This window comes from Canis lupus, chromosome 19, assembly GCF_048164855.1.
Source record: "Canis lupus baileyi chromosome 19, mCanLup2.hap1, whole genome shotgun sequence".
NCBI lineage: Eukaryota > Metazoa > Chordata > Mammalia > Carnivora > Canidae > Canis > Canis lupus.
Genome location: NC_132856.1, coordinates 39,231,349 through 39,243,792, shown reverse-complemented (window position 1 = coordinate 39,243,792; position 12,444 = coordinate 39,231,349). Strand labels below are relative to the sequence as shown.

Below are 12,444 nucleotides of genomic sequence, written 5' to 3'. Positions count from 1 at the left end.
CTGGCCATAGCTTGTGGGCAGCATGTGGCTTAAGGAGAGTCCTAGGTACCCACGATCTGCTCTGCCCCACAGAGGTCTGTAGGTACAAGCCTTCAGCAAACCTAGCCCATTGCCCAGCGGGCTCCAAACTGACCAAGGGGCCCAGAGAACCCCCAGGTACCCACATAGGAGGTGCCTTTCTAAGGCAGTCACACGAGGCCAAGCCCCACCCCACCCTCAACACAAAGGGCTTAGCTCACTTCACCTAGGGTGACTCTTCATAACATGCAACTGGCATTACCAGTGACTTTGGGTTTATGAGGGACTATGGGTTCATACATGAAGGTGCTCTGATAGCAGCAGGGAAGGATGCTCAAAACGCTCCTCTTTGTGAACGTCACATAAATGCCACTTAGGGATGGCGGGAAAGAGCCAATGAGTTGGCCAGATCAGGTGGGAGAGTACACTGCCTCCTGACCAAACCTTTTGGTCTCAAAACATCAAGCAGGTCCATCCCACAGACTGCACAGCTGCCTTAAAATCATCCATGACTGGGGTGCCTGGGTGGCTCAGTTTGTTAAGCATCTGTCTTCAGTTCAGGTCATAATCCCAGGATCCTGGGATCAAGCCCCAAGCCTGGCTCCCTGGAAGTCTGCTTGTCCCTCTTCCTCTGTCCCTCTTCCCAACTCATGTGTGTGTGCATGCTCGTTCTCTCAAATAAATAAAATCCTTAAAAAGAACCACCCTCCCTGACCATATCTGGGGTAGGGCGGAGGAGTGTGTTAAGAACCAGTGGACAGAGAACCTGGGACTCTTGAGTTCTAACTAGAATTTCTGGAAAGGGCTGAGCCAAGCCCTTCCAGGGGCCTCAGGAAATAAATGACTAGAATCAACATGGTGTAAGGAACCAAGCATGGGGTGGAGGACAGAACACCACACTCGGAGGCCTTCAGTTGGAGACTCAGATTCCCAGCCTCTCAGCCATGTAGCCATGGGCAAGCCTCAAATTCCCCATCTGTGAAATGGGGAGTAACGCTGCCCTGCTATCCACCTGGGCCCCTCTCTAGATAGCGGACCTGCACGTGCCTGTAAGCTGCAAACCACATTATGGGTTCCGGATGGGGGTTGCTGCTCAGATGTGTGAACAGCCTTACTGTGGGCTCAGAGCATATGGAGCCTAACCCACCTCCGTGGGGACCGGCACTCCCAGGGCTCCAACAGCCCCACCATCTCCTTGCTGAATTGGGAAACCAGAATTGCTCCCCACAGTGACAGACCAGAGCCAAGAAACTCCTTGCCTGAGACAAACGGTACCAGCTGCCTGCTGTTGCCCAAATTAACTTCCAACAACCCAGCACGGGACAGGAAGTATCCTCCACGAGGCACAACCCTGGGGCAGCTGGACACAGGCGGGCTGGGAATGCTGACCACACACTGTAGCATCAAGAATCAAAAGGTCTTGGAAAAGCCCAACAACCTCATGTGCCCAAGGCCCACCAGGAGTGCCTGGTACTCATCCAGAGTCACCAAGGGAGATAGGGGATGTCTGTGTTCTTAAAAACTTTCCTCTGGGTTTCCTAAGGATCAGGGGTGAAAAACAGCTCAGCTCGTGTCTGCTGTCAGAGTGCCAGGAGTCCTTCTGGAGAATCAGCCTCCAAAGAGATGCCCCTGTACCCCTGAGGATGAGAGAGCAGCTGCTACTAAGGGGCTAGTGAGAGCCTCTAAGGTCGAAGGTTCGGCCACGCAGCTCCTAAGAGGTGCCAGTAGACCTGAGCAGACCTGGCCAGGTCCCTCAAACAGCATAAAGTGTGAGGGGTATGTCCCCCAACAGCATCCTCAGATCCACGTGGCTCTCCTTGAGCTCCAGAGGGTGAGTTTAGAGGCAGTGGGATGAGTTTGCTGCCCTGTGCACCATGTATTGGGCAGGGAGCTAAGGAAACTCAGTTGTTTACAGGGTACTCCAAGCCACTCAAGGCCTCTGATATGTATTCAGGTGGCTTAGGAACAAGACAGAGTAGGTCTGTCATAAGAGCAAAGGACAATAGCAAAAACACACTGAAATCTCTCTGCAGAGAGCCTGTAAGCCTCATGTACCCCGGGTCCTCTCAGGATTTGGCTCCTGATGCCACCTGAGCCCCCTCACCACATCCCCAGCCCCTCCAGTCACTGACTCCCCGGCCCACCCACTGCCAAGCCTGCCCCCTCAAGAACTCCAGGGACCTCTCTCCAGCACCTGCCACCCTTCTCAACTGCTCTGTATCACTCTACCTCCTGATCACCCTCTTCAGGAGACTCTGCTTTTCTTTATGCCTCTGGTCCTGCCCTCTCAGCCCTTTTCCATCCTTCACTCTGGCTGCTTTGTAGACCTTTCCCTCCATGGCCCCTCAATCATAGGGACCCATGATATGGCCTCAGCCCTTCTCAAGGCCCAGATTTCTGGGCCCAGCGGGACCCTCAACCCGTAATGTCACCTACTGACTCTCTCAATCTCCAAAACCTAACCCTTGGACCTGATCCCTGCCCTACTTGGATGCCCTCCTCTCACTCAGACATGGGGCATAAGTAGCCCACCCACCAGTCGCCCAAGCACACCAGTTTCCCACCCAGGCAGGCTCTGTATGTCCTTTCAGACATACCTTTGCTCTTCGAGCAATGGGACCAGTCCCAGCACTGCCAGCCAGGCTGCATCTTTTGGACCATGGGCCAGAGTATGGCATTCAACGCCCTCCCCAATGGGTTCCTACTGGTGCATGCCACAAACCCAGACCCATGCTCCTGATCCATCAGAGGTGAGGCTGGACTCTCCCATGGCCACCTAGAGATCCTCTCCCCTCAGTGTCAAGACTTATGTGATGAAAAAAATAATAATAATAATACAAATTAGAAGAGAAAGATTTATGTGGTACTAACCACATTTCTAGTACTGTATTATAATCATCATGTAGACTCCCCCAACACATCTTCACAAATCCCATGAGGTACTATTATCACCCTTTACAGACAGGAAACAGCCTATACTCCTAACCTGCCTGGCCTCGTCACCTCCCCCTCCCAATACTCCTGACCCCACACTCAGAGGCACCTTCCCGCCCCGGCACTCCTCCATACCTGCCAACCCTCCCCCAGTCAACCGCTGCAGATGTGCGCCAACTCCAACCCAGGCCTGGCCCAGAGAAGAGAGGCCTCTAAGCCTGAAGGAGGGAAGGAAAGCTGTGGTTTCCAAGTAGAGGGTAGACCCCATAGCTACTCTGTTCTAGAAGGTCTGTCTGCAACAGCTGCAGCTACGACAAGCCCCAGGGCTTTCTGTTAAGGAAGAGTGGCTAGCCTCTGCCACCTGGTGGTGGTGTAGGGCAATGCAGGCCAGACTCCCTACTCCAGGATCTCCGGACCCAGACTTGGCAACACGGGCATCTGAACCCCTTACTTGGTTCCTGTTTTGTGCCTGGCACTCTCTAAGTTCTTGGCAGAGACTAACTCATTACCCTCCCAACACCACCTGTGAAGGAGGCCCTATCACTGTCCCAGGGGGCCCAAAGGAGTCAAATGCCCTGCCCAACGTCCCACAACTCCAAATACTGAGGCTGGTTGCAAAGCCCACCCTCCGCCAAATGCTTTTTAAGACCAAGAGCCTCTCCCTCAACATGGGAGGTCTGCTAGCCTCAGTTACCTCAAGGAAGTGCTGTCCTCAACAGCTGAGAATCAGCTAGGAGGGGATGCAAGGGAAAGCTGAACCCCAAGCCCAACACCTTTGTCCAGACGCATCCTTTCCATTTCAGGGGTGAATTCTGGATGTAGCCCATGGACTTTAAATCTTGTCCCAAGACAATAACCACAGTTTTTCCAACAACTCCAGCTCTACCCCAACCTGGTCTTAGCCCCAGGCCCACAGGCCTGCCCACCATATTGCCCCTGGCCCCACTCCTAGTTCCTCCTGTGGCAGATCACCACCTCCCTTCCCTTCCCCATCCCCACGGCCAAGGTGACTCACAGCCCTGCCCAGTCACACCTGCTCTCAAGTTCCACACTCCAGCACCTTCCAGCTCACCCTAATCACACCCGGTCCGTCCCTACCCTACCTCCCAGCAGGAGCCTAAGATGGCCTATGTTGACTGCTCGCTGTTCTGCACCTCTGAGGGCTATAATTCTCAGGGGACATGGCCCCAGGGCTGCTTCCTGATTCTGGTCTCCAACCTGAGTTGACCCCTGGAGATCCCAATGGGCCCAGGACTCCTCCCCACTGACCAGGGCCGTCCTCAGGCCTGCTTCAGCATGATGGCCACAAGCCTGACGCCAGGTTCCGCACCGTCATGCTGTGGCTGCTCAGGGACACTCACGCTGGTAGTGCTGCAAGAGGCGGTGCGTCCGCACGTCCCACACCTTCACTGTGTTGTCCATGCTGGCAGCGGCGATGCACGTGCCACTGGGGTGGAAGTCCACGTAGGTGACAAAGCTGGAAAGGCAGGGGCCGCCGCATGCTGTAGGACTGTCCTGGCCCAGAACAGACCCCCCTTTCCCATCCCTGCACATCTGCTCAAGCTGTTCCCCAAACCCAAAATATCTCCCTTCTGCCCTTTTTCTTTACCAGGTGGCCAAGGGACAGCAGAGAGAGGGCAAAAACAGTGGCTAACAGTGACCGGAGGTGGACTCATCAGGGACCGAATCCCAGCGTCCACCTCTAAATACAAGTAGAGAAAGGGGTCTTCAGCCTAAACGACAGCTGACAGCTCAGGCTGTTCAGAGTCAGAGCAAGGGCCCTCATCAAAGCGATGAGGCCTGGCCCCAAAGGGCCAGTGGGACCCCAAGGCCACTGGTTGACCCATCTGCAGGAGACAGGCCAAGGGTGACACCCAGGCTGGCACCATGGCCAGCTCTTAGGAGACGCCTTTCCCTGGGGCTCCCGCCTACCTGAGGAGGGCAGAAGTTGAGGTTCATTGAGGAGACCAGAACAGGTGAGGCCCTGCTCTAATGCAGGCTCCTCCCTCTCCTGATGATGCAGCACAGTGTGAACAGCCACCAAGAACTTACAAGAACCTGACAAGCCTTTCATTTATAAACCCATCGTCATAGGTAATACACTAACATGATTTTGGGAAGTCTGGGGTCACCTTCTTTTGGATAGACAAGTCACAATCTGAGAACCATTAAGTGAAGGGAATAGAAAGGCCCCCAAGAAGCATGTCTTGAGGTTAAGCATTCATTATTTGTGGAGATGGGGATGAGGCTGAACCTTCTAGTCACATAGGAAAAAATTCAGAGGCAGAGAGCAGCAGAGACGTGGCTCCACCTCAGGCCACAGGGGTCCCTGGGTGTCTACGTCCATGCTTTTATTGAGCACCTGCAGTTAGAGGACAGGCACTGTGACTTACCCGCCATGCTCACAGTAAGAGTGGACACACTCCCGGCTAGTCTTGTCCCACAGCTTTACAGTCTTATCATCGCTGGCAGACACGATGAGCCGCCCGTCAGGGGAGAACCTGAACCAGGCAGAGCACAAGTCACACCACCACCATCCCAGAACCAGCCAAAGCTACACGCACTGCTCTGACCCTGAGGGATCCTGGGCAAGTGGCTTTCCCTCTGTGAGATAGCTAAGAATGGTACCTACCTTGTGGTAAGCAGGAGCAGCCTCCTGTGCATGAAGCCCCCAGCACTGCACGTGGCAACTTGTGTACTGACTGCTGATGCTATCAGAGTGAAGGTGGCCCAAAGCCCACCATCAGCATCGTTATCCTGTTCCCAGGTCCCCTGAGCCTACATTTGACTCTGAGAACAACCTACCAACAAAAATGTGTGGAGGTCCTGGGGACCCATCACCAAAAGCTGGCATAGGCTCAATACTTGTCTGCTGGCCTGGTCCCTCCTGTTCTCAGGAGCCTGATGGTGAGGTCTCTCTGAGCAATCCGGGACCTCCCAGGACAAAGATGGCCTGAAGAACAAGTAACTTGCATGGGGTCCCCAGGAGAATGCCACAACAGTTCCCGAACTCTGACTACCATGGTTTCCCAGTGTCCGCAGACCTCCCAACCTCCTCCTCCAGAGCACAGAGATCTCTGCTGAAAGGATCAGAATAGCTGAAAGTAGCCACATCATCCTTTAGTCATCTGGCCCCCATCACCACAGCACTGTCCCCACCACACCAAAGGGAGAGCCAGCCTCCAGAGCAGCCTCCTCAGAAGCCTCAACTCCCAACTGGCAGCTCAAGCAAAGTCAGCTTCTCAGAGGCAGATTCAGATTCCAACCTCAGCTCTGCCACTAACCCAGCATGCACCCAGAGGCAAGATACTGCACTGTTCTGAACCTCAGTGTCTTCATCTGCAAAATGGGAATGATACCCCTACCTTGCAGGGCTGCCATGAAAAGTGCAAAGAAATCGTATAGTGGTAGTAGCAATACCATTGTGTTGCTATTGCTCCTCAATAACCCCTGCTAACTTGCTTTAGGCCACATCAGCCCGGATGTCAAGGGCTCAATCATGGCTGGCAATGAACTAATTTACTTGTTAAATGTGAGCTAGAAGCTCCTCAATAATTCACAATGTAACAACTTCTTTGTTCCTATTTTACAGGTAAGGAAGCTGAGGCTCAGGAAGAAAAAAAGAGTAGCTAGTTTGCCCAAGGTCATAATACTGGAACTTGGCAGCGCCTCAGTGCCTCTCAAACCCCAGGTCCCTCCAAAGGTCTTAGGGCAGGATGATGCTCACCTGGCGCAGCGTACCCAGTTGATGTGCTGGCTTAGGGAGAACAGGAATTTCTGGCGATGAGTTGACCACACCTTAACTGTTTTGTCGTCAGAGGCCGTCACAAGAGACTGGCCATCACTGCAGAAGTGGACGCTCCTCACTGTGGCTGTGTGTGCACGAAACACGGTAGACTCGCCTTTGCTGCAGGGATGGGTATTCCAACTCAGGAAACCCGTAACAGTGACGGGAAGGTCCGTGAGCACCTCAAAGCTCTCCCCACCCCTCCCTCAGAAGCCTCTCCCAATGTCAGTGCAGGCCCACACACCAGTCTCCCTCAAGGAAGGCCAGAACCGCACCACTCACCCTGTTCACATCAGCATCAGATGGGATCCCTTCCAGAATGGCTGGGGTAAGCCCAGAATCCCTGCTGCTAACTCTAATGGGAGGGGTCTAACTGGAGCCCCAGCTTCTGATGGCACTTCTTCAGAAGTAGGGTAGATGTCCCACTGTGACAAGTCCCGAGCCAGCATGGGGACCTGAGTGTGGACAGCTCTGGCACCTGGTCCCCAGGCTCAGACAAGCCCTTCAAAGTCTGTAACTCACACATTGGGTATCCAGATCCGGACAGTCTTGTCTCGGGAGCCTGAGGCAAGCAGGTGTCCCGAAGGGGAGAAGTTCACACAGGTGACAGCATCCTTGTGGCCCGCAAAGCGGTAGGCGCGTGACTGGGGCTTCATGTGCCAGACCATGAGGCATGAGTCCATGGAGCCACTGGCTGAGAAAGTAGGGATGCTGTAACCCTCAGCTCTAGAGGGCCTTGATCCTCCAGCAGGATGACAGGGTAGGGAGACAAGAGACAGACCACACTTCCAGCATCTGCTGAGCTGGGGTTTGGAGAATCAACGGGCTGTCAGCTCTCCATGCAGCAGGCCCACATGGGAGCCAGACCAAGAGATGCCCTTCACATTTCTGCAACCCAGCAGGCCTCTGAGAAAACTCATCCCCTGTGGGGCTCCCCCGCAGTCGTACCCTAAGGGCACTAGAAAACAAGTCCTCCCAGACAACCCAATGGACCTCTTACCTTTGAGAAGGTCCAAGTCAATCAGAAACCTAGAGATCCCCAAGACAGATCAAATGACCAGTTTGCTCTTAATCTACAGTGACCAGCAACCTCTGGCAGGGGACCCTGACCATGGGAATAAAGGGAGAGCCTTGTCCACAGAAAAAAGAAAGCTGCAGCCATGACAGCTATGTATGAGCCCCCAAGAGACCAAGGAGCCACGTCACTCAGCTGCTGAACAAGAGCGGCAGGAGGGGAGTACCCAGCTCTGCTCTTCATCCTTCTCACCCTTTAACTAGATGTTCCCATATTGCTGTGGACAACAGAATGGACGATCCAAGAAAAAGGAGCCACTGTTTAGGGACATTCCACCAGCCAGATCCAACAGATGGCTGGGGTATATGCAGTGAAAAAAATCAGACCCTGGGCCTACTCTCCAAGGCTACGTGCCCTTGGCAAGGCCCCGAACTCTCTGGAGTCTCACACTCCGTATATAGAATGGAGTTCACAAAGCCCAGCACCCAGACAGCTGGTCAGCTGAAGCAAGATGCCGGTCTAGACAAAGCACCTGGGCCTTCACTGTGCCCTACTCCTCCAACACCACCCCTCTCAGGTAAAGACTCAGCCTTCTCAGATCATAATGTAGTGCTTAGGAAAAGATGTTTCCTCTTACCCAGCTGCTTCGTGTTGAGACTGAAGTCCACAGAGGTAATTGCATCTCGGTGGCCCTTAAAGTGCCTCTCCAGTGAGGGGTCCTCCTGTGGAAGAGCCAGGGTCAAATGTGTGAAACCTGGGTAAAAAAGAGGCTTACCCAGGGCCAAGACTCTTCCTAAAACAGCCAAGAGGCTGTTCAATACTCAATGCTGATCTTGTATATAGAAAAGCCTAAGGAATCCACTATTAGAAAACTATTAGAACTAATAAACTAGTTAAGCAAGGCTGCAGGATACAAGATCAATATATAAAAATCTATGTTTATTGCTGATGTGCAAAAATACAAATCTGAAGAATGATAATTCCATTTATGACCTATAAGAATAGGCTCAGTCAGTAGAGCATATGACTCTTGATCTTGGGGCTATGAGTTTGAGTCTCAAGTTGGGTATAGAGGTTACTTAAAAATAAAATCTTAAAAAAAAAATTAACAAAAAAAAGTGAAGGCTTATACAGTGAAAACTATAAAATACCTTTGAAAGAAATTTTAGAAGACCCAGGTAAATAGAAAAATATCCATGCTGAAAGTATGGAAAGCAATTTTGTTAAAATGTGCTACTCCCTAAATTGATCTACAGATTCAACAGTCCCTATCAAAATTTTAGGTGCCACTTTTTACAGAAATTGACAAGCTGATCTTAAAATTAAATAAAAATGTGAGACAGCCAGAATAGACAAAATAATCTTAACCAAAAAAATGAAAAAATAGTTGCTATAGAAAAAAAGTTCACTGTTCCTCAAAGAGTTATCAAATGACCCAGTAATTCTGGGTAAATGCCCCAAAGAACTGAAAGCATGTTCACACAAATACTTGTACACAAGCATTCATAGCAATATTATTCACAACAGCCAAAAACTGGACAGACCTAAATGTTCATTAACAGATGAATAGATAAACAAAATGTGGTCTCTTCATACAATGGAATACTATTCAGCAGTAAAAAAGGAAGTACTCTCTCTGTGACTATCATAAATAAATAAAAAAATTTTAAAAAATTAAAAAAAAAAGGAAGTACTAACACATGCTACAACATGGATGAACCCGGAAAACATGGGAAGTGAAAGATGGCAGATATAAAAGGCTACACTTTGTCTGATTCCACGTATATGAAATGTCCAAAATAGGCAAATCTACAGAAGAAATTAGTGAGGTGAGGGGGAGTGACTGTTTAGTGGGTACAGGTCTCTCTTTGGGGTGACAAAAACATTCTGGAATTAGAGTGTGATGATCGTCGCACAACACTGTGAACGAATGTACTAAACAGCGATGAATCTTACCACCTTAGAAGGTTTTATAGTATTTGAATATGTCAACAAAGCAATTTTTCTAAAAGAATCAAGAAGAGAAAATGGGGGTCTTTCAGCAACCCCCATCTCAGGAATCAGATTCCGTACCCTCAATCTCACTGTGGACTAGCCAATGAACCTAGAGGTCACCCTGGACAGGCCCCAAGGGCCAGGGCCATCGTCTCCACTCAGCCCTACGTCAAGGTAGCAGTAGTTCAGGACACTGCTTAGTAAGACATGGAGAAAACATTCCAGAGACTCTCTCCACCCAACAGCAGCTTGTCTTGGCACTTGGGAGAGTTATAGCCCTGCCATGCAAACATCTTCCCCTAACCCAAATATCGGAAACCCCAAAGAAGCATTTTGGGCAGACCAGGGAGCCCAGCAAACCTCCTCTTGGAAAAAAAAAAAAAAAAAAAAAAAAAGTCCTTGGAGGCAGAGCAAGTCCATTGCCACCCTAGAGAGCTGTAACCAGAACAAAGGCCCCCATGGCCCTGCGCCCAGCTCCACCCCCAACACACCTGCCTAAGTGCCCCTTTCAACAGAAAGGGAGTGGTGACTGAGGGAGGGCCCCCAAGAGAGCAGCAACTGCCTCCCCTGAACCTCTTGGGAGAAGATAATGCCCACCTCTAGGCTCAGTGGGCAGAAGCAAGTTCAGATCCACCGCTGACCAGGCGGCCCCTGAAGCCTCCCCACACCCTTTCCACCTCCTCATCCCACTGGGCTCTGTGCTTCCTCACCCCAGAGGTGGTTGATATTTCGAAGCAAGTGGGGAGGGACTTATGGGAAGGGCCCTAGATTAGGGGTCAAAAAGCCTACATTTTGGCCCTCTGCTCGAGTCCCCACACGCCTAAGGGTGCCAGCAGGCACCACCCGGTCTTTCTGACTCTCGACACTGCCCAAAGGCGAGACCTGTTTAAACACTCTCTCAGGAAAAGAAAAAAAGGGGGTGGGGGGGTTGGAGTGCTTCGCTCTGGAGGAACCTGGAATTCAGGGCGCCAGGCCCAGATCACACTGCAGACCGGCGCTGTCCCGCCCGAGCAAGGTGGACGCTCACCACGCCCCCACCCAGCCTCCCACTGCTCAGGACCGCCAGGCTGAGGCCAGGGAGGCCCGACGCTGGCCGCTGGCCCGACCTCCCGTCGGAACACACTAGTACTACCGTCTCCTCCGCGAGGATGCAGACCCTGGGAGCAGGGACTGGCTGGCCCGCCCCGGTGGCCGGCAAAGGCTCTGGCTCCAGGAGGCGCCCACTAGGCTTCCCGACCCAGCGCCCCCTGCACAGACGGTACCCCGGGGCTGGGGAAGACCGGCTCGGAACCCGGCGTCCCACATGCTCCCCTCGCAGCCATCGCCCCGGCCAGGCGCCCACCCCGCGGGGAGACCGCCCGCAGGCACTTACAGGGCAAGGCGCAGCCATGGCGGGCCCGGGGCGCCCAAGGCGCCGGAGAAGTCGGCGTAGGCCGTTGCTGCCCGTTCAGTTTCCGCGCCCCCCAACCGCCGCCAATAGCAACGCGGGTCGCGTCGCCACGCCCCGCCCACGGCGGTTAAAGGAGACGCAGCGCCTCAGCTTTCTGTCTCCCGGCCGGAAGCAGAGCGGTGTGGTCTGTTTCAAAGCCTCGGCGCGCAGCTCCACCAGGCCAAGCAGCCCACGGAGGCTGCCGCCAGAGGTCTCTGCCCACTGTCACTAATCCCCTGGGAAATTAAAAAAAAAAAAAAAAAACAGGATGTGGGGTTCACTCCGCCGGCCCGTAGCCCGGTTTACGAGGCGGCGAGCAAAGCCTTCTGGGAAATGCAGTTTCAAGACGGCCGCCACCTTGTGTCTGCAGGAAAGTGGAACTACTTTTCCCGAGATCCCTTGAGGGCGGGCGGGTGATTAACCACCGGTAGGAAAGGCGTCAAGGATCCCGGAAGTGCAGGACACGTGGGTCATTGTATACGTGCTCTCTTAAAGGGCCCTTGAAACCGGGTGTTCGCCCAATACCTTAAGAGCCAATTAGTCGCCCCTCAGAGAGTCTTTAAATGGTTCACTCCTCCTAATTTAAAACAAGTGTCCATTTAAAAGAGCGGTAGTCACTTGGAATTACACCTACGGGCGGAGAAATCTAGGTTCTAATCTGTTATTGTCCTGCTTCCTTGTGTGACCTTGGGCGGGGGGGGGGGGGGGGGGGGCGGGAAGCACCTCTGCTTGCACCTTAGTTTACCCATTTGTAATACAAGGGAGTGTGAGGCAGCCTGGTCTTCTCAGACCCCTCAGTCCTGAGAAGCTGTTATAAGTTACATGTTTAAAAGAGGAGACATTTCTAGGTATGTTTCTTGAGACAAGGGAGACAAAAGCAAAATTAAACTCTTTGGACGACCTCAAATCAAAAGCTTCTACAGGGCAAAGAAAATAATTAGCAAAGCCGAAAGACAACCTACTGAATGGGAGAACATATTTGCAAATGACATATCTGATAAAGGGTTAGTGTCCAAAATATATAAGGAACTTCTATAATTCAACGTCAAAAATTCAAATAATCCAATTAAAAGTGAGCAGAAGACATGGACAGTTCTCCAGAGAGGACATCCAGATGGCCATCAGACACATGAAAAGATGCTCCACATCACTCACCCTCAGGGAAATGCAAATTGAAGCCACCATGAGATGCCACCTCACAACTGTCAGAATGGCTAAAACCAGAAACACAGGTAGCAAGTGTTGGCAAGGATGTAGAGAAAAATG

At 52.2% G+C, this 12,444-nt stretch overlaps 1 protein-coding gene across 12 annotated transcripts in view; it reads right to left on the bottom strand.

Annotated features, from left to right (window-relative positions):
* Window positions 1-11,443, bottom strand: part of POC1A (POC1 centriolar protein A) — a 67,213-nt gene extending 55,770 nt beyond the window's left edge. For 3 of the 12 annotated variants that reach the window (XM_072785998.1, XM_072785994.1, XM_072785996.1), the window contains exons 1-6: window positions 11,122-11,428; window positions 8,392-8,476; window positions 7,262-7,433; window positions 6,680-6,859; window positions 5,346-5,453; window positions 4,314-4,429 (exon numbers count right to left, since the gene is read on the bottom strand). In XM_072785998.1, the coding sequence (XP_072642099.1) occupies window positions 4,314-4,429; window positions 5,346-5,453; window positions 6,680-6,859; window positions 7,262-7,433; window positions 8,392-8,476; window positions 11,122-11,139 (679 nt within the window). In that variant the 5' untranslated portion in view covers window positions 11,140-11,428. Of the gene's footprint in view, window positions 1-4,313; window positions 4,430-5,345; window positions 5,454-6,679; window positions 6,860-7,261; window positions 7,434-8,391; window positions 8,477-10,881; window positions 10,901-11,121 lie in introns of those variants that run through there. The other 9 variants (XM_072785997.1, XM_072786002.1, XM_072785999.1 and 6 more) reach the window with 7 other exon arrangements.
* Window positions 11,444-12,444: the final 1,001 nt, after the last annotated feature.